Raw genomic sequence first — 26,874 nt, 5'->3', positions numbered from 1 at the left:
AACGTCTCTCTCGGGATTTTTTTTACTCATATGGGGACGTCACCAAGATCGGTAAAGGGCTTCATATTTAGACCCTTACTCGGCGCTTTCGTCCATTGAGCAGTGGGGGTTCTTTAGCGTGCCAGACCTATTGTGACACGGGGCATCCGTTTTAAACGTCATGTCAGAGGATCCGTGACGATCACATCTGATGCCAAGCGTTTGGCGATGTAACTATCACTACCTGTTTTAACGTATTAGGTCTGTCGCGGCCGGGATTCGAACCCCGACCTTCAGTTTTCAGGACGAAAGCTTTAACCTCTAGGCCACCTCGGCGGTTTTTGGCGAAAACCATATTCTGCAAATAAAAACAAAAGTATATACATGTAATTAACAGTAACTACTTTTCAGAGTGTGTTCGAAGAAACCGTGCAACATCAGATTTCTCCAACAAGGGGGATGTATACCACTTATAAAGCAGTGACTGTGTTATGCCAAAGATATAGGGACGGAGGAAGGGAAAAGAGCTAAAAGAAAAGAAGGGAAGAGGCTGAGGGAGATGTTGAACAGATTGAAATGCTTGAAATTTGAAATAGATTAATAAAAAAAAATATAACTTTGAATTTTGAATTACTCTATTTTTTCTAGCTTATGTGCGTTTTTCTGTTTGTAGTAGCATGTCATGCTATACTGATAGATTACTTTAAAGTCTTTTTGAATATAATCTGGCATTGAAAAAGATATTTTAGCTCTTTTAAAGTAAAAGCCAATATCCAATTAAACCAGCTAACAGCATAATGTCACCAATGAGCCAAAATGTTAATACAATTAAGGGCCAACATGGAAATCATTCATAGCATTGGGCCATCAATGAGTCAACATATATGTATGGGGAAGGGCCAAAGAAAAAAATTGTTGGCCCAATGATGAATGCAAACAGCGGCCCAATATGGGCTAAATATATTAAAGATACTGGACCAACATTGATCACTGTTCATTATCTTCGCCTTTCATTGAGGTAACAGGTTGGTCTGATTAAGGACCGATGAAGAAATTGTGGCTGGCCCATTGTTGTATACCAGCAGTAGCCGAACATAAATATTACCGTTTGCCCAATAAACTTCTCCATTGTCAACTTCCCATATTTATGTAGCAATATTTAATTATCACCTGTATATGGTGTTTAAATCTATCAACCGATTCGATACGCAAGAGCTTATCCTGCGTATGATCAGTTTTTAAATCGAAGCAGGCTACTAACAAACAAGTTGATGGTGCAAGGGTTCCAGCAGTCTCGTTTAAAGTCAGCATTTCGCAAATTATATTTCGCAAATTCAGAGGTGGGATCAGATGCCTAAGAGAAAGCATCCCCTGTCGACCGATCACACCCGCCGTGAGCCCTATATCCTGATCAGGTAAACGGAGTTATCCGTAATCAAAATCAGAGCGCGAAGAAGGGCCTAATAGTCGGTATGAAACACGTCCGACCCAATGATAGGTTGTATTGACGAACTAAATCGTTATAACAACCACAAAATTTCCGAAATACTGACTTCAATCGAGACTGTTGAAACCCTTGTACCATCAAGTTGCTTGTCAGTAGCTTGCTTCGATTTAAAAACTGACTATACTCAGAACAAGCTCTTGCATATCGAATCAGTTGAGATATATGAACACAATATGCAGGTGATAATGGAATATTGCTACATAAATATGGGAAGATGACGATGGAGAAGCTGAAACCATCCCGTTTGTCATACAGTTGAGTTGTCAGTTTGCCGTTAATGTCTACTTTCAATAAATTATCTAAGTATGAAGCGGAGGTGGACGACTCTGTGGTGTCTTTTATTTTGAGCTCACAGGGATATATCGAATCGACATATGAATGAAAGTCATTATTGTTAATACACAAAACGTCATCGATATATCCAAATGTCGAATTGAAGGTCACAGCAAGATATTTTTTCCTCTCGTGTTGACGTTTTTGAATAAATTCTGCTTCATATGAATATAGAAACAGGTCAGCTAACAAAGGAGCACAATTCGTGCCCATGGGAATTCCAACATTCTATTGGAAAACGTGATCACCAAAGACCACGAAGATATTGTCAATGAGGAACTCTAGCATATTTTTTTTAATTTCAACTTCAGAGTACTTGTGCGTGGAATCAGAGTGGTATCAATAAACCTACCAGGATGAATACGGGCTAAACCCTTACTAGATTATGAGCTTCATCTAGGCCTACTCGCCAGATGATGTCCCTAACGAGTGTACTACGACCAATTTTTAACATTTTGTTTTCAATTTTCTGTTTACAGAGTCAATCCTTTTTTTTAATTATGACCTTCATCTGACAAAACAAATTGCTTATGCGTAAAACTCATTTATTAGTGTACGTGATTCTCATCGCGGGTGTGACCGGTCGACAGGGGATGCTTACTCCTCCTAGGTACCTAATCCCACCTCTGGAGTGTACAGGGGTCCGTGTTTGCCCAACAATCTATTTCGTATTGCTCATAGGAGTTATGAGATCGATCATTTTTCGTTATCTTCACCATGAGGTTCAATTGGCTTCTCCTTTATTTCGATATCTGACCAACTTGGGTAATGGTCAATATCCACTAATGTCAGGTGCTCCTATCGATGATTATCGCCATTGGAGCGGAAGATAAATAAATGAACGGGTTTCATTTACCACTTTCAGGACTTATGAAAATTGCTTTTTATATGTACACATGTTATTATGACATTTGATCCCACCTCTGGTATATCCAGGGGTCCGTGATTGCCCAACTCTCTATTTTGTATTGCTTGTTAGATTGATCACTCTTCGTTATCTTCACCTTTCATTGCCTAGATAATTCTGATTATTCTCGTACTAATATTTTCTCAATTGATCTAGTAATTACATGAACATGCTCAGAATATGTACAAGGAACGCCTTAATGAATAGTATGTATTTTAATCATTTCATTAGCATAGAATCACTATAATTTGTCTGCATTATTATACAGCATATCTTCACGTCCGCACTGTTGTAGTGTATGATAAAGGAGAGTGATCGCTGTGTTAGGTCCGTGGGTTTTGGAACAATCCACACCAGGTTTGTGGTTTGCTTGATCAGGGTCAGAATAGGTCCTCAGTACCCCTTGATTGTCGTGGGAGGCAATTAAATGGGACTGTCCTTCGGATGCGACCGCAAACACCAAAACCCAGTATCACATAGTCATATAACGATGTGGAAGACGTTGACATCTTATTGTACGGTGTCATATAACGGCGTGGAAGACGGCTGATATCTTATTGTACGGTGTCATATACTGGGGTGGAAGAGGGCTGACATCTTATTGTATGCTGTCATATAACGGTGTGGGAGATGGCTGATATATTATTACACGGTGTAATATAACGGTGTGGAAGACGTTGACATCTTATTGTACGGTGTCATATAACGGCGTGGAATACGGCTAATATCTTATTGGACGGTGTCATATAACGGTGTGGAAGACGGCTGACATCTTATTGTACGGTGTCCGTACTTAGTCCGTTCATTCCTTGCAGTTTGGACACTCTCATTAAACGAAGTGTTGGTATACGTGTTTCTGAAATGTCTATAGATATACAGTTATGAAAATGAAAATAATTCTTAACAAACATCAACGACAAGAGACCCAAAACACAGACAATTGTATCGCATGGGTTCGAATTTACTATTAAAAAGTAAAGGTATAGAACTCAAATAATAGGGTATTCAAGTTAGACGATATAAAAACAATAAACCAAATGATATAAAATTCTACTTAGTATTCTAACATATTCATACATAATCAATCTACATTACTACCAAAGTTCATCCCGAAATGTTGTATACTTCCAAGATATGCAGAAATGAATTCGGAAAAATGCCTATTATTTTTTGGTTGACTTTTAGCTGGGCCCAAACATTATAGGACTAAACAGAAAGTTTGAGCATTGCAACAAGCTATTACATAAAATCTGTAGCATTAGATATCATTTTTAAATTGAAATTCTTAACCCAATCCATAAACTGAAGTCCAAGATAGGTTCAAGTGACTGAGAATTCTAAAATCGTCTGTACTTTCACTTAACACAGCCATTTTGACCGGTACACCTAATAACTGATTGACACTTTTAATTCACCTCTTTTTCCTTTAAATGGTGATTTTAATGATTTTTAACTTTTTGGGGTTTGAATTATGCACTATAATTGAAATTATGGTGTCGTTTGTGAATTCGTCGGCAAAGAGTATGATTGACAACCTTATTTGACCCTTTACCCTTATTCAAAGAGCACAGAGTCGTCCACTTCTGCTTCATACTTATATATGTTATTGAAAGTAGATATTAACGGCAAACTATCAACTCAACTTTATGACAAATGGGATGATTTCAACTTCTCCATCGTCGACTTCCCATATTTATGTAAGAATATTTCATTATTACCTGGATATGGTGTTTACATCTCTCAACTGATTCGATACCCAAGAGATTGTTCTGGGTATGGTAAGTTTTTAAATCGAAGCAGGCTACTGACAAACAAGTTGATGGTGCAAGTGTTCCAAGTCGTCCAACAGTCTCATTTAAAATCAGCATTTCGCAAATTTTATGGTTTTAACGATTTAATTTGAGAATACAACCTATCATTGGGTAAAGTGCTGTCTGACGTGATTCATGCCGATTGTTAGGTCGTTTTTGGAACACTGATTTTGACTACGGATAACTTCGTTTACCTGATAAAGATATACGACTCAAGGCGGGTGTAACTGGTCGACAGGGGATGCTTGCTCCTCCTAGGCACCTGATCCCACCTGTGGTATATCCAGAGGTCCGTGTTTGCCCAACTCTCTGTTTTGTATTGCTGATAGGAGTTATGAGATTTATCACTGTTCGTTTTTTTCGCCTTTCATATCGATTGTAATTCTTTTTAATTGAAGTTGTGTAAGTAAAGGATACAAGCCTCAAACTGTCCATTCTGTGAGAGAAAGAACTGATTTCGGCTCTACGGGCCTCGATCAGTTCTTTCTCTCACAGAATGGACAGTTTAAGGCTTATATCCTGCTTAAAACATTACATCTTTTGTTCTAAGAATGGACAGTCTCAGGTAAACCCATTGACAATGATAATTATGAATAAAGCTATTTTTGAATAGTCTGACAATATAACCAGTCTTCCGTAGAAGTCTCACTCTGTTTCTATTGTTCACTTAGTGGACAGTGTTAGGTAAGTAGTCTTGTACTGCAGGTTTTACATTCACTCACTCTATAGTACTGAGCCATATCAACATGTCTTCCTCTAATGGGAAGAGCATTTTCATTGCACAATCAAAATTTAAGGATTTTAATGAAAGTACGTACTGCAAATATTATCTTAATGAGTGTTATATTCTGGATATGGAAGGTGAGAAAGTTATGGAGCCAAATTTTGATTTGAAAAGCATTGTGTTTTCGAATATTTGGATGAGGAAATAACGCCAGACAAAAGAACTCAATACGCCCATCTCGTGAAATGACGATATTCATGAAAGCGAAAATAATAATTCAGAATTAGGATATGCTTATAAAGAAAACATTAAAAAAGTGTTGTGAAGAAATTTTGGAATGTGCCTCTGAATCCAGCGAAATTCAAAGACAATATGGAAACATGCCTTTCAAATTTTAGTTTTGATGCGATATAATAATGGGCAATCGAATTTAAAAAAAAAATGTGAATCTTAAAGTTGAAGCAGAGAATACTACTAATGAAAAATATCGTTTTAAGTGTTTCAGTGATTTTTCCGATATTTGTGTTGATTCTTACTTGTAGGGAATTTAAAAGTAAATTTGTATCTCTTTGACTCTTTGACAAACGTATTGTCTTTCTCTTATTTTCAGCCTACCTAGTTATTGGGGTTATCTGGCACTGTCCAATAAGTTGACAATTACTGTTCATTATTTTAAAGAGTGGACAGTATCTGTCCATTCATAAAAATAATGGACAGCAATTGTCAACTTATTGGACACCTACAGGTAACCTTTTCACTACAAGTGGACTTTCTCTTATATAAAAGCCTAAAAAGACAAAGGGTTGCGTAACAAAAATGTTTTAAACAACTGTAATTCACATGAATCTTGAAGCATGTTCATTCAAGAATATTTCAACTGATAAATGTAGAATATTTGTATTGTTTACACTAATGTGAAGTGAAAAAAATATCTTAACTGAAAAAAATTGCTCCATTCACCATTGATGGATTTTATGAATGTATGAGTATGCTTGGATATTTAGATATTTAGAAGAAAGAAAAAATCAACATGATTTTGGAGCTAAAATATGGCCTTTCAGGAGATCTAAAAGAAAAAAATTCTTTCTTTGCTTGATGGCATAATTTTTAAACAAATTTATGTTATTTAAGTAAGAATAGTAAAAAAATGTTTTTATTCACTTTAGTTTGCTACTCTTGACTCGTGTAAAATTATGCTGCGCTGGCTTAATTGGAGTCAAAATAATTCAAAATATTGAATCAGTGATGTGAATGTCAATTCATGAATGTGAACATAGCTTAATTTAAATTTGATCCTTTGATCAACTCACTAGTTAATTACAGTAGCAAAATAAATGTGTGAATCAAAGGGTTTGATTTTAATTTCATGGCAATGATGAAATTCTAAACTCATGTACTTTTTATTTTCCCATATGTTTCACACAAACATATGTGACACACAAGAATTATGAGATGATTGGTGCTCTCTTTTGTGGGATGAAGGAGAATGATGTGAACACATTCAGTCAACACTCCCCCACAGACAAGACATGTTATATCTACAGAAAATGTGACTACAACAGTGCTCTAGTCTGCGAGTGGAATTATGACATAAGACCTGAGTATGCCCATTCGTTCGTTAATCAGCTATACAATCCACGAAAGAGGATTATACTTTAATCATGTATTATATCAAATCTTCATTATGAGATCTCTTTTTATTATTCAATTCATGAATCTTTTGGTAGATTTTTAAACTTCATTAAGATTGTTTTGATATGGTCATCTATTATATGATTAAAGTACATGATGTAATTTTTTTTAACAAATATTTTGTACAACTACCACAAAATCTCTAAGCAAAACTGCCTTGTATTTTGTTTAACTGGTTCTCAATGTGACAGATTGTAGCTAGTTCTCAGTGTCATTGACTGTACATGTTTTATTTAGTTGATGTACTCTCTCAACATAAAGGATGGCCATGTTCTGGTTTTAAGTTCAGCTTTCACCAGTGAATACAAGACGGAAATACCCACATCAGACATAAACCCACCTTTTATGAGGGCTTTGAAAACTGTCAAATTCCTTGGGACTCCTCTAGCTCCGTATCTGGAACAGCCAAACGTGGCAACAGGACTTCCTGCTCAAGGTAAGAGACACACAGTTCTACTGCAATAGATATGTAATCTAGATTTTGATCAGCGAGGTTTGCTGTTAATGAGATGCAATGCTTTGAATAGAAATAATGCACAGAAGAAATGTGTTATCACAGCATGGAAGTCAGTTATCATTTTGTTACACGTTTATCAAAGTATGAAGGAAATACTCGTAAAAGTCAAGCAGGATACTGATAATATTTGTTACCCGTTTATCAAAGTATGAAGGAAATACTCGTAAAAGTCAAGCAGGATACTGATAATATGAGATTATTTAGTCACTGTCTTAAAATTTGAAGTCATTATTTCTGGTTTAACTTTTACAAGGAGCTGTCATTCCAGCTCCATCATGACCAGTTAAACTTCGTTGGTGATCATTAAAACATCATTGATGATCTCAGATCTTCAGACAGAGGATAGGGGTCATTATTAGGAAAATATCAGGGTAATTAAGAAACTTGAATTGGAAATAATGATTATCAACACCTCGTATGGGAACATTTGAAAGTTCAGTCACTTGTAGGTGGGAATTGTATTTATATTGTATACTTTGCAGCTGTTTCATACATAACTGTCATTTTGATGATTTACCAGTCCAGGCATTAATATGTACTATCGTTATTTATTGGTCAAAATAAATGTTTGATGATTAAATACTTGGGACTAGTATATTTCGAGGCTCTGCAATATAATTTTCTTTTAAGGGGATGGGGTGGAAAGATTATACATGTCTATTCTGAATCTCAGAAGAAAGAAAAACGTTACTCAAAAACATTTTTTTTTCTGGAATATCCATTTTCAGTCTTGTTTGATACTCACTAGACTGGAGACAACACATGTACATGTGTATGTAAATCATATAATGTGTAATTGAATTCATCTTGCAGTGTTGACATACTGTCACATACACAAAATCAAGGCTGTGTTATATGTGTGTTACACGGACTCCATTCATCTAGACTTCGCCACCATGAAAAAATTTCAACCTCTCATTAAAGCCACTCTCATCAATCTGATCCATGGGGTATGGGGCTTTTTCATTTGAAAAAAAAAAACTTTACGAGAAATTCAATGTGAAATGTTCAAGGTGAATTATAAATGTCATGAATATGATAACCAAGAAAAATGAAGATACACTGTATTTTGATAATGTTTTGTATTTTTAATGATGTAACTTATTTATTATCAATTTTAGATAAATTCCAAAGCCAGTGAAACCCTGAAACAAATTGTGGACCTGAATACAAAACACAGTACCCTTTACTTGTAGTGTAGACTTCTATAGAACAAACACGTGATCTGTTGATGGCTTCCAGGCCTTTGTCTTCATGTTTAATTTTCCAATGTCTCCATCAGGGTTGCCAAAAAAGTGGTCAATATGAGTATTGACCGGGCCAGTGGTCAGTACTGGTTAAAACCGGTCAATAATGGTCAATAGTGGTTAATACTGGTTGATTGAAAATTATTTGGTCATTGTAGTCTGTGTTATTTATTATAAGTGTTTAAGTGACCATTGTGGTAAATACTGTAATTCATAACATGCACTATCAGTTTATGATATACTTATAATTCATAATATTAAATAAATAATGTACAAAATGGTAACAGGTCGTTCCGGCCCCAAAACTAATCCGTCCCCAAGTCGTTCCGTCACTAGTTGATCCGGCCCAAGTTGATCCGGCCCCAGTCAATCCGGCCCCAATGTTTATAAAGCTATTACTGTCTTCTTATTTACAGTTAATGGTATAATTTTCATCCAAAAGTCAATATAATTATATTGTTTGTAGTGATTATAACCAAGATTTAGATTAAAGATTTGTTTGTAACATGTACGTGACGTGTACGTTATCTGTTTGGAACACTACGGATGCAGACACTGAAGAGTTCTACAATTTGTATTTCTTTATATCTTTTTTTTTCAATTTGTAAGTGGTAATTGTTATATGTTAAAGCAATGCAAGCTGTAATTAACAGGCGGTACTTACAACTATCACAGTAGTCTGCACCAATATTAACACCTATTGGTATGACTAATATAATCCTCATACCTACACATTCCATTTGTTTTAAAATATTACATCATGTAAATTTCGAGTATTAAAAGTATGAGAAAATAATAAATAGTAAACGTGCCACTCAAATGAAATTTTGATAGTGAATTTAATTGTCAATAAAAGTGTCTATGTTATTCGATTTCCTCATTTATAAAACATAAATGTACTTCCCACCCCATTACATAAATAATAAAAAGAAATATCTATAAAAAGCATATGAGGACGGACTGACTACGGTAATTGTGGCCGGGATGACTTAGGGGCCGGATCGACAGGGGCCGGATTGACCTTAAGGCCGGATTGACTGACATTCGTACAAAATGACTGTTGAATTGGGAATGCTTTAAAAGTTCCTGTTCAAATTCCTTAGTTTAAGAAGAACTACCTATAAGTATCGTTTCATTAATCTTCATTTTAACTGTTGAATAAACATTGGAGGGGTTGGGTTGGTGATGTTTTCATAACAATAACAGGCACACTGGTCATCTCTGGTCCCAGCCTATGCTTATTAACACCTGTCAACTCTGCTTCCTATGCTCAGGTAATGTCCATCTACCTTTTATTCTTAATCTGCCCAGGTACATGTATTAAGAGGTATGTCTCAAATCGTCAAGCTATGCTATAGAACCGTAACCCTCTTATAGGTACTGAAGATATTTCGGTCAGTTTCAGCAAACCAAATATATTAAACTGATGAAATTACATTTGGTTATCTAATGAAAAATATTGATCAACAATTGATCCTTATAATGAAAAGACTTAATTTATCTTTATCTTTGCAAGGGATGTACAAAACTGGAAAAATGGACAGTTTAAATCACCACTTGGGGAGTATTGACCGGGACGGTTAAAACCGATTAAAACCATTGGTTAAAACCGGGGGCGGTTTTAACCGCCCAACCCTGGTATCCATGTTTAATTTCCCAATGTCCCCATGTTTAATTTTCCAATGTTATTACGTTCAATTTCCCAATGTCTCCATCTTTAATTTTCCAACGTCTTCATGTTCAATTTTCCAATCTGCATTATCTGCATAATTTGTGCTTGTACATTATTTTGTGGCATTTATCAGTGTATGGTAGTATCAATACTAGTGCATAATAGATGAATGAGATTAAATCAAAATAAACTTTTGTCAATTTTCAAATACAGTCAAATCAAGACTTGATCAAATACCTACTGTACACTGTTAATTAACATGATATGCACATAGGTTCGTGTTTCATTTATAGATCTACCAGAGTTTGAATACTGTTGACTAAAGTGTTCAATTGAAACACATTATTTAAGGAAGTAGTGTCCTGGGGTTTTTTTGCGGTTTTTTTACATGTGCAATGGGAAATAAAAACAAAGCAAGCACGGATCAATTAGCATAATCAGTGAATGCATAATGCAGATACTGAGGTACTGCTCGTATTCTATACTACAAATGGAAATGACATTTATTCCTCATATTGAGTAATTTAACTCGTTCTTTTAAAGTGACTGATTCACGTTTTTCGAAAGAAATATTTTTCATTTTTGATGTTAAAAATTAAGAATATAACTCATTAAATGTTGGCAACTAAAATTTGGACCGTCTGAATGCAAACATTTTAGCTTTGATTCTGTGTTATGTAAACAAAGAATCGAGTCTTTTTATGTAAACTAACAAACCAGTGAAATGTTAATTCTGTAATTTAAAACATATTCATTTTGTACAATCGCAAATTTTAACTTTTAAATGACACATTTTACCTAGAGTATACTTGAAATGGGATATATATAATAAACTTGAATCAATATCCATTTATTTTGAAAACTTTGTAAACAATAACACACATCAATCTATGTTTTTAAAACAAATAGTAGTCTATTATGGGGAGAAAATGTCTGCCCGGTAGTTTATTATGGGGAGTGAACGTCCTCCTGGTAGTTCATTAAGGGGAGTAAATGTCTGCACGGTAGTTTATTATGGGGAGTGAATATCTGCCCGGTGGTTTATTGTGGGGAGTGAATGACTGTCCGGTAGTGTATTATGGGGAGTGAACGTCCTCCTGGTAGTTTATTATGGGGAGTAAATGTCTGCACGGTAGTTTATTATGGGGAGTGAATATCTGCCCGGTGGTTTATCAAGGGGAATAAATGTATGTCCGGTAGTGTATTATGGAGATGTAAGAATATTGGAAGCATGTAGCTTAATCAGCTGATTCCATGTACATGTACCCTGTGCTTGCATATTTTTTATCCTCCTATAATACCAATAACAACCATCTCTTCATAAGCAAGAACAAATGAAAATGACATAATATAATATAATCAAAACATGTTTTTTGTACAAATGAAGGTGTTGTTAAACGCGGAACGGAAAACGGAACAGAAGTTAAGACTTAGAATAATTAATGTAACTAAGATGACACCAAAAAATCGGAAGATATTACTTTGTTATGATTAAAAATCAACATTTGGGAATTTGTTTGCAAGCGAGAAAACAATTTTACCTTAAAAGTCTGCATCATAAATCGATTCAGAGATTTTAACGTTTGTACAAGAATTTACAAAGCGTTTTACATGATGGAAGAGAGGACCCAGATACAATGTATCTCGGATACCGACCTTCCGAAAGTAAACAGGGAAACTAACCACTAAGTCTTGGCCACGGAGGCCCCAACTATGAGTAGATAATAGAAAGAACACACGTACTTTATATGACACCCCCCCCCTTCCGATGGTAAATGTCATTAACGCACATTTACATGTGATACTCCATAGGGAGTGTGATATGTACAGTGTATATAACAATTCATGATCTTATTAAGTCTGCTAGTTGAATATCTTGTGTTTGTTATATTATTTTTTTTTACTAACATACTTTGTGACCGCAGCACTACATTCCTAAATATGGAGGACTTCTAGCAGTTTATTTCTAAACTAAATACTTGTATCTTAATATTTAAATTAATAATGAGACGACTATTTAATTCCGATCAAGCATAAATTGTCTTTTAGCCTTTTAGGTATTTCATACCTGTTCATTCCTCTTACTATGAATCGTAAACTTCACCTTTAGTTGTTTCATTCTATTTTCCCCGTTGTATCTCTTCGGGTTCAACAATAATCCGCAGGATATCGGTAGGCTAAATGTACGAACTTTTAAATAAATTCATCCCAAATGAGACAAACCTATACACACCGGACTCGTTCGCATTAGAATTTAATGTGATGCATAAATACATACATGTATTATACCAGGTGTATATCTAAATTACGAATAAAAGCAAATTCGATTTAAGAAAGCTATGTTTGGGGGGGGGGGGATTGTTGAAAAATTATTTTATCTTTTACAATGTTGTTTTCGGGGGAGGGAGTGTTATCCATCGGATATAAAAGAAAATTCAAGTCTTATACAGTAAGTTTTTATACGCCCGTCATTAGTCCCGTATTATGTTATTGCGACGTCCGTCCGGCTGGTTGTCCGTCCCGGTTATGATTTCTGGACTTTTTTCCGTAACGGATGTATGTACAGCTTTGAAAGTTGGTCATATTATCTCCCTCAAGAATTGTAAGAGTGAGTTTGTATTACAGCTGGATTGGTCCATCGTTGACCTACTTTAGGGTTATAGGTAGGTCAAACAGTTTTCCGGACATTTTGTCGGTACAGATACAGATATTGCACTGAAATTTACATATGAGCTTCCTTTCAGAGAAATACAAGTTCAGTTTGCATTTAAGCTGGATTGGTCCGTCCGTCTGTGACCTACATTAGGACTAAAAAAGGTGAAACAGTTTTCTGAGCTTTTTTCATTACGGATACAGATCGTGCCCTGATATTTAGTCAAAGGCTTCCTCTCAGAGGGATACAAGTTCAGTGTGCATTTCAGCTGGATTGTTCCATCCGTGACCTACTTTTAGTCCAAAAGTAGGTCAGTTTTCCAGGCTTTTTTGCATTACGGATACAGATATTTCCCTGATATTTAATCAAAGACTCACTGTCCGACGGCGTATATTGTACCATTTGCGGTACTCTTTTTTTTTTTTATTGATATTTTTCATGGTAAGTTAATGCTTTTAGAATACATGTACATATGTATTAGTATGAAGTATATGAAACGGTGGATTCTGTGGATGACTTCCCGCTCTCTCTGTAATGTCTGTCTTCCTTGTTCATGATAAACCTTTTATTTTGCAAAAGTCTGACCTCCTCATAACAATATTGCATACAATGTTTTCCGTTCTGTCTTCCGTTTCGTTTTCCGTTCCGTGTTTAGCAACAACTGGTTTCATGCATTGATTAGATAAAATGGCATTGAAATTCAAATGACGAACAATGATTGGTACCATGACAAAAATTTTACTTTACAACAGCAACACTATATTGCACGTTTGTACAACTGATATACAAACTAGACGCACCAAACATTCGTGTGAATACATGTACCCCAATGATAAATTAGTAATCTGTTATAACAAATTGATAATTACTTGTCAGTTAACCAAATATCAATTAATCCCACTCAGTCAATTACATAAATGTCATTGAATAACACCACAGTTAATCATACGTCAGTTAACCACTTGTCAGTTAACCAAATCTCAATTAATCCCACTCAGTTAATTACATATCAGTTAACCACTTGTCAGTTAATCAAATTTCAATCAATCACAGTTAATTACATAAATGTCATTGAATAACACCACAGTTAATCATACGTCACTTAACCACTTGTCTGTTAACCAAATCTCAATTAATCACACTCAGTTAATCACACATGTCAGTGAATAACATCACAGTTAATCACACATGTCAGTGAATAACATCACAGTTAATCACACATGTCAGTGAATAACATCACAGTTAATCATACGTCAGTTAAACACTTGTCAGTTAACCAAATCTCAATTAATCACACTCAGTTAATTACATAAATGTCAATGAATAGCACAACAGTTAATCATACGTCAGTTAACCACTTGTCTGTTAACCAAATCTCAATAACACTCAGTTAATTACATAAATGTCAGTGAATAACATCACAGTTAATCATACGTCAGTTAACCACTTGTCTGTTAACCAAATCTCAATTAATCACACTCAGTTAATTACATAAATGTCAGTGAATAACATCACAGTTAATCATACGTCAGTTAACCACTTGTCTGTTAACCAAATCTCAATTAATAACACTCAGTTAATTACATAAATGTCAGTGAATAACATCACAGTTAATCATACGTCAGTTAACCACTTGTCTGTTAACCAAATCTCAATTAATCACACTCAGTTAATTACATAAATGTCAGTGAATAACATCACAGTTAATCATACGTCAGTTAACCACTTGTCTGTTAACCAAATCTCAATTAATCACACTCAGTTAATTACATAAATGTCAGTGAATAACATCACAGTTAATCATATGTCAGTTAACCACTTGTCAGTTAACTAAATCTCAATTAATCACACTTAGTGTCAGTTACATGTTATATCATGTATTTGCTGATGATCGTAAGTTGCTTTTACACCCATTCACTGATTCCAAATGCTTGTAAAATATTGCAGAGTAATATATGAAACTTCTTAGTATACATGATGAAAACTGAAAAGACTGCTGATATTACCTTATAATGATAGTTACATTATTAACACCATAACATCACATACCGGTATATACAATGTACCATAGAAAATAAAAACTTACTTGTGCATAAATGTGTCTTCTCGCTCCTTCTGAAGTGTGAACAACACATGTGCAATCGTCTAAGTTTTTGAATTATTGTGCTTAGAATTAAAGTAATTAAGTATTTTATAAACACGTGTACGTATTAGTTTTCGTAGTTGATCTATAACAGTTTTATTTATATAGAAGAGAACAGAGTACGGATTACATTTACGCATTAGCTGTACTGGCGAATTTGTATTCTAACAAAAGCATGAAATTTAGTCCCTCGAAAATTAATGAATCTACAGTATAACAATGTATAGTAAATATACAGAATGAACACATTTGTACTTACTGAAGGCATCGCTGGATGGATGACACCGTTCTGGACATTACAAATAAAACGAAATTTTCTAGTGCTGCTTTTCGCATCTCTCCGGAATCTGTGCTCTCTCTCTCTCTCTCTCTCTCTCTCTCTCTCTCTCTCTCTCTCTCTCTCTCTCTCTCTCTCTCTCTTTTCAATTTGACCGGGAACTGGTTTTCATTTAGTACCCAATAAAATCAAGGAGAAAAGGCGGAAGGAACATATTGATTTATAAACTTTAATCACTGCAGATTATTATTGCTAGGATTGAATTTGATTTTAAATTAAATCCACACCACAAAGAGATTTCGGAGAGATACGAAAAGCAGCACTAGAAAATTTCGTTTTATTTGAAAAATAATCTGCAGTGATTAAAGTTTATAAATGTGAAATCAACATGTTCCTTCCGCCTTTTCTCCTTGATTTTATTAGGTACTAAATGAAAACCAGTTCCCGGTCAGATTGGAGAGAGAGAGAGAGAGAGAGAGAGAGAGAGAGAGAGAGAGGTTTAATCAGTTTGAAAAACATCCAAACATTCTAAGGCGCAATATGCAGTACTTTTGGTAACTTGATTAATATTTCCATTTTCTATAGTTTTTATTTTACATTCAACGTGGTAACAAACTGTTTGTATACCTGTTTATTATAGTCGTTCAATACCCATTCTAAAGGCACAAATATATAAGCATACCTAACGCTGATATTTCATATTAAATTAGATTTTGTGGTGAAAGGAATTTAAAAAAACCAAAACTGAATTGATTGTTCATGGTTTTACCATTCAATGTTATCTAATACATTGCATACGTCAATATTTATACCCTTATGCCCTACTATTAGTACGACCGACTGATGAGACGTGTTGTATGAAGTTCCATGATCAGTCCCAGAATCTACCATGTATAGTCTATTGTAGGCAGTAGATTCAAAAAGTTTAATGTAGAAACAATGCTGCAAGAACAGCCCAAAACAGAAAGGATTGGAGGATGTATGTTCGAGGCCCTATTCTCTAGAAGGAGAGATGGAATGACGTCAAGTGAATAAGCTAATGCTGCATTTCTTCTTTTGTTTCATGTTATTCACTTCTTTGTCCTGAGAAAGGAATGGGTAAGCCAGAAACAAATGACAATTTGTTGTTAGTTTAATTAACTACACTGTAATACTTAATTTATTCGGTGCAAGTATCATTCATTTAAACAAAGTACAACTAGTATATGAGATTAGAAAGCGCACAAATCTTGATTTCTATTATTGTACATAAGAGGATTACTAAATACATCTATTACACATTAAATCTGGATACAACATAGAACAAACAGGAAATCATCAACAAAGATTATAAATACGTATTTATAATACATACATGGACAATGAATATCTTCCTGGGTAAATATCTACACTACTGGCTATTTATCTATCAGAAAAAAGAAAATAACAAATACGGGCAATTTTTATCATGGTAGTACATTTACGATATTGATCAGAAAAGCATTTATCCGATACTTAGTTTTGAGCTATAAGAAAAATATATTAACATTTTCGGTCTCTGATGAGTTTCTTTCGAGAACTGCACTATAATAAATTTATGGAGAGTACACACTTTAATGTAGACACCGTTCTGTTTCTCACATCTGTAGAATTTTACATTATAACAAGAACTACCTATTGCTTTCTATTGACCCACATGTATCAAGTGGTAAGTTATTTCTAAAAGTTTCTGTGTAACTGCTACACCCAAGTCTTATTTAGTATGAAGTACTTTAGCAGTATAAAAAATGAATTGGTGTGGAGTGGGGTCCAGTATAAGGAATGTTTTAAAAGACTGCAATAACTGTATAAAGAAAGCTATAGCATAAAGCAAAAGTTTAAGGTGCCACTTATTTTTCTATTTCATGATTATTTGTATTGAACAAGATTTATATATATATCTCTGTGTGTGTGTGTGTGTGTGTGTGTGTGTGTGTGTGTGTGTGTGTGTGTGTGTGTAAAACTTATACGGTACCAATTTTGATGCACCAGATGCACATTTCGACAAATAATGTCTCTTCAGTGATGCTCAACCGAAATGTTTGAAATCCGAAATAACTATGAAGATATATATATATATAAGGGGTAAACGTAAGGTTGGGTGTTATAATTGTTTGTTTGTGCTTTATATTAAATATTCTATACAATTGCATCGAGAGATCCACTCTCCTTATAAAATATCTTAAACACTGAATGACACAGCGACTGTGTGGGATTGCATCAGTGTGTATAAGTAGCGCTTTAGGAGCATAACAAAGCTTCCTTTTTAAGGGAAGTCGTTGTGGCCGAATGGACTTACGCACTGGTTTGACAATCTTGCTAGGCGGTGGGTGCCGTAGGGCGCTGGTTCGACCCCGGGCTGGGGCGAAAAATTTCAGTACCTAGTTGTGATTATTTAGTGCTTTATATATATATATATATATATATATATATATATATATATATATATGTATAAAGAACAGGGAGAACCCACTATCATTTTTGTTTAGGTTGTCTGAGTTGTAGTTTTGATACTCGGGGATATCCCTACCCATAGGGATTGTAAATGAGTTTTCAACTTCTTCAAACGTCATTAATAAACTACAATCTTCAGCCAACAATATGTATTCTGTTGTTAATTGCTGCCAAGAAAAATAACAAAGTTGCGGGACTGAGAAACCGGTTTTTTTAACAGTATTTCATATTCCTAATAAAAATTGAGAGCATATCGCATGACTTTGTTCTTGTTTGGATTCTGTTAACGGTTGCCGAGTTTTGTAAGTGTGATTCGTGCTTTCATGGATAATAGGTGTTAAGTAACTAAGATGCTTGTTGTGACATACATGTGATATTGTACATGTACTAGTTGATGTTTTTGTCGACGCTTAGCGAGCTAGTGTCTCCTATCTAATTCTTCTGTATGTACGAGAGTTAGTGCTGCATGAAATATTCGCCGGTGTGGAGCATGGTAGTTCATACCCCTGTGAATTTTCAAAGTTGCAATTTTTGTTTTTTTTTAAATCTACATATAACTTTCAATTTTGTTAGAAGTCCCGAAACGAGAGTTTAACAGCATGCTGCAGTCTTTAATATCATTTGGTTATAAATTACACAGGCTAACCAATCTCTGTAATAACTAATGGGTAAACAGCATATCCACATCTATATTCATGTATATTTACTTTTCCGATGTTTTTGAATTAGACATGTTTACCAATTGTAATGACAGACATTTCATCATGAAACAGAACAATTAAATGTGCGTATGAATCTTGATAACTATAGTACGACTATTTTTACAGTTGGGACTATTCCGACAGAAATGAAAGTAGAATGCAAATGTGTGAAATAAATTTCATTTTTGAAAACACACAAAGGTGTGAACAGCAACAGGGGAAAAGTGTCACAGTTCATATCCACATGACAATGGAAAACTTAAGGTGTCTTATTTGTAGATCTAAGTAAAGCTTTTGACACGGTAAATCATGACGTATTACTTCTTTGGATTACAATGTGTTAAATGGAATGGAATTAAGTCCGACAAATTAGATATTGCAATAGGAGTACCTAAAGGATCAATACTTGATACTTTGTTTTTTTTTATTCTATATGTAAATGACTATCCAGATTGCTGACAATATTCTGCAGCCTATATGTATGCAAACGATACAACTCAAGATGTCTCGGATAAAAGTATAGATGTTATAGAAAACAAATTACATATGGATCTTAAAAATACTTTAGAATGGATGGATATAAAGAATCTTACAATTAATCTCAAGATAACGCAAAAAAAGAGTAAGAAATTGTAGAAAATTTTCGATAAAAGTGGACAATATCGTCATCGAAAATGTATCATGTGCAAAACTACTTGGTATTTATATTGACAGATGTCTCACGTGGTCTGAACATGTTGAAATTTTATCCAAAAAACTTGCAAGCAAAATAGGTGTGTTATCTAAATTACTTTCATTCTTGTCAACTGAATTATTACTGAAATGTTTAATACAATTGTTTTTCCTCATTTTAACTACTGTTGTACTGTTTGGTGCAATATGAAAAACAAGGACGGTCTTTACAAATTATGCAAACTTCAAAAGCGAGCTGCTAGAGTGATTTTAAACAGAATTTTTTATACATATACAACATTAATGATGCATCAAGTTAGATGGATGCCTCTCTCAGACTATTTTGTATATAGAACTATCATTCTTGTCTTCAAAGTTTTACATAGTCTAACCCCCGACTATTTAGAAGTTTTTCAGTATGTTCATGAAATTAGCAGTAGAGCTACCAGATTAAGTCAAAGTAATTCATGATATATCCAGAGAGCAAAGACACAATATTTTAGAAGATATTTTAGAATTTACGGTTCCCAGTTATGGAATAATATGCCAGAATTTTAAAAATATTACCCAATATGGGAAACTTTTAAATCCGTTTATCTTTAAAAAAAATTCATTCGGGAAATTAATTTCATATAAATTTGTTTTTGATTATTTTCAGTTTTATTTCTTATATATTTTCAGTTTTAAATATGTAAATAGCGTACAGGGATAAATACAACATACCTTCATATACTATTTTATATTGTATCTGTATAATACTGCTGTCTGTATAAATGTTATCAGGACCACAATGTAAGCTTGTTTTTAAACTAATTATGCTATCCTGTTTAAATAAAGGACATTATTATTATTATTCGAAAATGAAATTTATTTCGTAAATATGAAATGTGAAGATAACGAACAGTGATCAATCTCATAACTCCTGTAAGCAATACGAAATTGATAGTTGGGCAAATACGAATTCCTGGACACACCAAAGGCGAGATCAGGTGCCTAGGAGGAGTAAGCATCCCATGTCAAAGGGTCACACCCACCATGAACCCTATATCTTGATCAGGTAAAGGAAGTTATCCGTAGACATAATCAGTGTGCGAAGAACGACATAACAATCGGTATGAAACACGTCAGATAGCATTTGACCCAATGAAAGTTTGTATTCGCAAACTAGATCGTTATAACACCAATACAATTTGTGAAATGCTGACTTTAAACGAGACTGTTGAAACACCTGCACCATCAACTTGTTTGTCAGTAGCCTGCTTCGATTTAAAAACTGATTATACGCAGATCAAGCTCATGCGTATCGAATCAGTTGAGAGATAAAAACACCATATGCAGATGATAATGGAATATTGCTACATAGATATGGGAAGTTGATGATGGAGAAGTTGAAATCATCTTGTTTGCTGAAGTTGCATTGTTAGTTTGCCGTTAGTATTTACTTTCAATAACATATCTAAGTATGAAGCAGATGTGTAGGACTCTGTGATTTCTTATTACGAGTTCACTGGGATATGTCGAATCATCATACATTGGCCGCGTTGATATAACACACAAAATATCGATAGTTAATTTGAGGACATGGTAATTTAAAGAATGTAACGTTTCATGACGTGATAATGATTTAGAACACTACAGGTATCAACACTACTTAAAAATATCATATAATATGAAAAAAAACAGAAATGGCGGACCTGATTTGATATAATAACATAATTCTCTTTAAAAGTGTCGAATGAGACATAAAACTACAAATAAAACCATCAAACAAAACAGTTTTGAATGCATTCAACAACAAAAGATATAGCAGTTGTAAAATTCATATTCATTTACTGTGACCTTGAAGTACAGATTCATATCTATTTGTAGAAATGCTGTATGTTGGCGATTATGCATATTTCAAACTTTCAGCTAGAATGTTGAAAAAACATTAACTCTATTGATATGTTGAGTGATGTGATGTGGACTCGTTGTTATAATTTTCAGAAGTGACTTCCGTTGTGGCGAAATTAAGGATAGGTTTCCTCATCCGTATGTTTCTGATAAACCGTCTTCTGTTGACGATGGTAACATAGGCAAAAATGATGCACACCAGAAGGATACCTGATGATGTTACTATTCCAATGATAACAGGATCGAGTTCGAAAGATGCGGTATGGCTGATACCATTTCTATACACCACCGCTAACGTAGCTAGGAGGAAAAGGAACGTGTTTAAGAATATCATACAGATATATTTTTAAAATTATCAATCAAATTAAGAAATGTATCTGAGTCATTAAAATAACTTTACAGCTTTACATTCAAAATATTAGTACATGTAGTGTGTCTTTTGTATGTGAATACATTTCATATTTTAGCATTTTTGAAATATGAATGTGTGCATCAGTGGGACTGAACCCATGGCGCTGAAATCTACATATCGCTTACACAAATACAGACATTTTATAGAAAGAAATTTACAGGTTTGTTGAATTGATGGAAGAACAGTTGTCTGACACCCATGAGCTGTGTCGCACAAATCCTCGGCACAATCTGAACACGACTGTTGACAACTCTCCCCAAAGTTTGGATATCTACAAAGCTGTGAGCAATTGTATCCATAGTAACCAGCTTCACAGTCTGTAAAAATACATGACACGAGCAGAAGTAAATTATTTGTGACATATTTTTGCTTCATATTCACAAACTAAAATTCTTAGAAATTCATATTAAGGAATTATGAATATTTGTGAACCAATCTATAACTTAAGAAGAGAATATTGAGATTTTTTTTTCGCCTGATCCATAATCAAGTAAGAAACCGAAGTGTATAGAACTGGCATTTCTCGCAGTATTGTATATCCAATTCCAAGATGCCCAGAATCTTTTTTATCATATATCATGAATCACTAACCCATACATCTCCGGTGTCTCTCATTCCATTTGCAATCTTCATGGCACGATTGCCGAGAATATCTATGATGAAAGTTAAAGATAACGAACAGTGATCAATCTCATAACTCTTATAAGCAATACAAAATAGATAGTTGGGCAAACACGGACCCCTGGACAGACGTCAGACAACACTTGACCCAATGATTGTATTGGCAAACTAGATCGCTATAACAACAATAGAATTTGCAAAATGCGAAATGCTGACTTAAATCGAGACTGCTGAAACCCCTGTACCATCAACTTGGTTCCCATTAGCTTGCCTCGATTTAAAAACTGACCATGTGTAGAACAAGCTCTTGTGTATCGAATTAGTTGAGAGATATAACACCATATGCAAGTGATAATGGAATATTGCTACATAAATATAGAAAGTTGACGATGGAGAAGCTGAAATCATCGTTTTTGTCACACATGAGTTGTCAGTTTGCCGTTAATATATACTTTTGATGAATATCTAAATATGAGGCAAAAGTGGGCGACTCTCTGGTAATTTCGAACTCACAGGGATATATCGAATTGACATATGAATGAAAGTTAGTATTGTTAATAGACAAAACGTCGTCGATATATCTGAATGTCGAATTGAAGGCTACGGCAACTAATTTTTTCGTCTCATGTAGGTTTTGAATAAATTCTGCTTCATATGAATATAAAAACAGGTCTGGTAACAAAGGAGGACAATTCATGCTCATGGGACTTCCAACAGACTGTTGGAAGACCTGATCACCAAAGACAACGAATGTATTGTCAACTCTAGCATATTTTTTTTTTATTTCAACTGCAGAATATATGTACTTGAACGTGGAATCAGAGTGGTGCTTAACAAAGTAAATTTTTGGATGACTGATCACTAGATATGAATATTTCCGTTTTCCATTTTTGTTGAAGAAGCAACTGTCTATGATGTAAAAAAGTCTAGTCTTTAATTCAACGTGAGGAATCGTCGTGTGAAGTGTTGGAAAGTCATAGGTCTTGATGTTAATGATTTGGGAAAAGTTTTACTATTTCAAGTTTACTAAAAGTTGTTCAAAGTTTTTTATAATCCATATTTGATTTACACCACTTCTGGCATATGTAGTCGCACAGTAAGTTTGAAGTTTCTTCTTCACAGCTGTTGATATATTCGTGAGGAGCAAAGACAGGTTCTTGGTAGAGTACTAAATTGATCCAGCGATGTATCTTTGTTTGTAAGGGTTGTTATGTAGCTTAGGAATCCAGTACAGGCACGGTAACTCATATTCATTCGACCCATCTACTGGAATATTAAATTTGTCTAAAACTGAAGCATAGTTTTGAAGAATTTCATCTTTTGAAAGGGCAGTTGGAGTATAAGTACGAATACCAAAAGTGGAATGATGCCACATTCGTTTAAAATAAAGTTGCAATAATGACCTTTACAAAGACAATGTTGTTACTAGCTTTGTCAGCTGGAACCAAAACGTATTCCTCATGTAACCTATATAATTCTTTTATCACTTCTGGTTTACTAACCACTGAAGGATAGATGGTACGTACTTTTGTTTTGATATGTTTAATGCGGGATTTTAATATACCTCTTATGCTTGTAACCCATTTTGACAATGTATCATGATCTTCTTTTTCATATTTAGCCCATCGTCTGGCATAATCTTCGACAAAATTCATAATATGATGTGGACCTAACTGTATGTTGACGTAAGGTAAAAGTAAATCAAACGTGACATCATTTATAATTGGTCTTTTATATAAACGAAGTCCATGACTGTGTTTCCGTCTTTAAGTATCCTATCACATTCACGTTATTTCCTTGTGGACTAGTCAAATTGTCATATACATTATCATAGCATCCATATGAAAATACAGACCCAGTGATCTTTTTGTTGTCTACGAAAAGGGGTACTTAATGTTGGATTGTTTGTGTGATGGTAATTTCCCCCCCCCCCCAAATCCTTACCCTCATTGACAAGATGAAGTGGTGAATTAAAATGCTTGTAAAGAAGTTGGTTACCACCATTTTTTTATTTGAAATATGTGCCCCGATATTATTTTCTTAAGTAAACCCTTAGTTTCTCCCATATAAATTAAGTCACATAGGTTATGATAGAATATTCTACAGTTATACTAATTTTGCTGTACGAATTGAAATATCAGTAATATGTTGTGCAACATTGATTTACCCATATTGAAATAATAGTCAAGTTGATGAATACTTCCTTGAGTGATGATATACACACACGTTCCTACCACACTTATATGTAGCTTACATATTACATGTATGTTCAAGGAATCCGTCATGCTTTTGAACATGGCTGTCATATCTTGTGTATACTAACAAATAACAGAGGTCATGAACACCAGGATTTTTTGTTTATTTTCAGGCACAATTTAGAAAGTAACTAGTAAAAATCTGGTGCGAAACGATTACATGTCAAAATAAAATATGAACTAAAATAAAACAACAAGCTCATACGAAAGCTGGAACATTATGACAATGACAGGAGTAAAAAAGTGATGATTATTCACTTTAAGCTAGGTGCTTTCACTACCATCATAGTCAGCTTGATGGAAATCTCTTTAGATGTTTATATGTTGTTTTATGTCTATTTTGAGAATTTGGCATTCATAAAGATAAACCAACTCGTGCCAACGCCTACCGTGACAAGGGACCCCCAGCCTCAAGGTCATATCCAAGACAACTGTGAAATTCTAATGCCAGGGATATGGTGAGGAAACATACACTACATATCTGAGATGTGTTAGGCTTGAAGCGGGAATTGAGCCTGGACGTTATGGTTATGAAGCAAGCACCATAACCACAACGTTACTGTCCCGCTTCCCGCAAAAGCACTATAGCAATAAACCTCACACTGATTGGTGAATTGAGTTAAAGTATAAAAGTAAGACGGTTGATCAATGGTAATCATGAAGCATTATTAAATTGTATACATGTACTAGGCAGAGGACGAATTACCGCGCACTCCAGTAATCAAACAGGAAAGGAAGAATGATTCACAGGTTCATGTTAAAAACTTGGAATTACACCAAACATTTGATACATGATTGTAGTTGTAGAACATAAATGATGTTGCCTTACCTCTCACAAAGGTACGATATGCATGCCGGTGCGTTGAAAACGATTAATAAAAGAAGTATGGATACGTTTGATTCGTATTTCATATTAGTACTCTATTCCCCAACTTTTCTCCTTTATGAATAACGGTCCCTCTGCGCTCAGTAGTAACATGTAATTTAACAGGAAGGCAAATCAGATCGAACGGATTAATAAACACTGTGCACATAGGGGGTAATTATGATAAAGGAAATTATATCAAATATCTAATTAAATCATACTCAGAATTTAAAGAATCTGTATTCACATATCCAAAAGTTATATGGATATATTTTGTAACATCATGAAACGAAAAGTATTTTTAAAAATATCTATGTTACAGACTTTGATCCCATTAGATTGCAGAAAATGATAGCTTCCACAACCTGCCGGTTAGAAACCGTTTCTAACCATTTTTACTTTAGTCTATTCATTTTTCAATTTTCAAGTGATTTTTCTTAAAGCGAGGAATGAAAGTTTGAGCACCGGTTACAAACAAGTAAATGTTCTGGAATTTGTTTCTTCCATTATAGTCTTGCAGGCGGTTTTTATTTCCGATGATGGGAGGAACTTCATGGGGGAAAACTAGAAACTGAAGTGACTCAACATCATCTTCGGACCAGAAAATCAAATAAGGAAATAAGGAAATGATAATGATCTTTTTCTTTCAAAGTCTGACATTCAAACAACAATGAACATTAGTCATATATCAGCCATTTACCGACTTGTACAGATGTTAACATTAGACGGTCATTTTGTGGGATGAAACCGGAAAAAGTCCACGTGTCCGAGCGAGCGACCATCATGCCCTCTCACATACAACCATTGCCGATCACGGAGATCGCACTTGGGTCGCAGCGGTGACAAACGAGCGCGTTAACCGCTACGCACTTCGGACACACAGAATGTTACAAATATACCATAGGTTTGTGTCACTGAATTGAACGATTTCTCTTCAAAGCAGCAAGCTTTTTTTTTTGAGGGTGAATTCCTGTTATATTCCTGAAACAAACCAATTTGATATCGACAATCTAGAGTTTGTGTTAAGATTGATTTTGCATTTTAGAGAACCTGCAATTCCGTCAAAGTAGAAACTAGTTGTAAATACTATCATTTCAGTTTTCGTTGACAAAATACAAGTCTCTATATGTTTTTTATATACTTATATATGTATAGGGTGCTCTACAGTAATCTTAATTTTACATTATGAACTTGAATGCGTCCCTCTATATGCATAGTCATTTAGAACAAAGAAAGCCAATCGTGCGCACAAATCGACTTGGCACCGGTGAAAGATGACGATATTCTATTTTGATCTAGGCATATTCCAGGTAACTAGTTGCAAATTTTGAATTTTGATACAGAAGAATTGTTTGCCTCGTTTATATCATTTATATCAAGATTAAGGAAATTGTTATACACGAGAGGATATTGTACCGGTCTGGATCACTTCTTGATTATATAAAATCAATGTCGACATATCAAGCAAAACTGCAATTGATTTGAATTCATCTTTCACCTCTGCCGAGATGATAAACAACT

The 26,874-nt window shown here is 34.5% G+C and overlaps 2 protein-coding genes across 3 annotated transcripts in view; both read right to left on the bottom strand.

Annotated features, from left to right (window-relative positions):
* LOC125676099 (uncharacterized) overlaps positions 1-26,874 on the bottom strand; it is a 61,516-nt gene that overhangs the window by 16,762 nt on the left and 17,880 nt on the right. The gene's annotated exons all lie outside the window — the stretch shown is intronic.
* LOC125676901 (uncharacterized) lies at positions 20,603-25,480 on the bottom strand. The gene is made up of 4 exons (XM_048914773.2): positions 25,318-25,480; positions 22,204-22,265; positions 21,771-21,929; positions 20,603-21,500 (listed from the first exon to the last, which is right to left on the bottom strand). Exons 1-4 carry the CDS (start codon positions 25,398-25,400, stop codon positions 21,244-21,246), a joined length of 561 nt encoding a protein of 186 aa, XP_048770730.2. The 5' UTR covers positions 25,401-25,480; the 3' UTR covers positions 20,603-21,243.

This window comes from Ostrea edulis, chromosome 3 (assembly GCF_947568905.1).
Source record: "Ostrea edulis chromosome 3, xbOstEdul1.1, whole genome shotgun sequence".
NCBI lineage: Eukaryota > Metazoa > Mollusca > Bivalvia > Ostreida > Ostreidae > Ostrea > Ostrea edulis.
Note: the sequence above shows the minus strand (reverse complement) of the source record. Positions and strands in the feature narration are given on the sequence as shown.

Coding starts and splice junctions, on each gene's coding strand:
- LOC125676901 (XM_048914773.2), bottom strand. CDS start 25,400: ATGAAATACGAATCAAACGTATCCATACTTCTTTTATTAATCGTTTTC. Junction 21,930..22,203: donor GAGACACCGGAGATGTATGG/GTTAGTGATTCA, acceptor GTATTTTTACAG/ACTGTGAAGCTGGTTACTAT. Junction 21,501..21,770: donor TCCATCAATTCAACAAACCT/GTAAATTTCTTT, acceptor TTTTCCTCCTAG/CTACGTTAGCGGTGGTGTAT.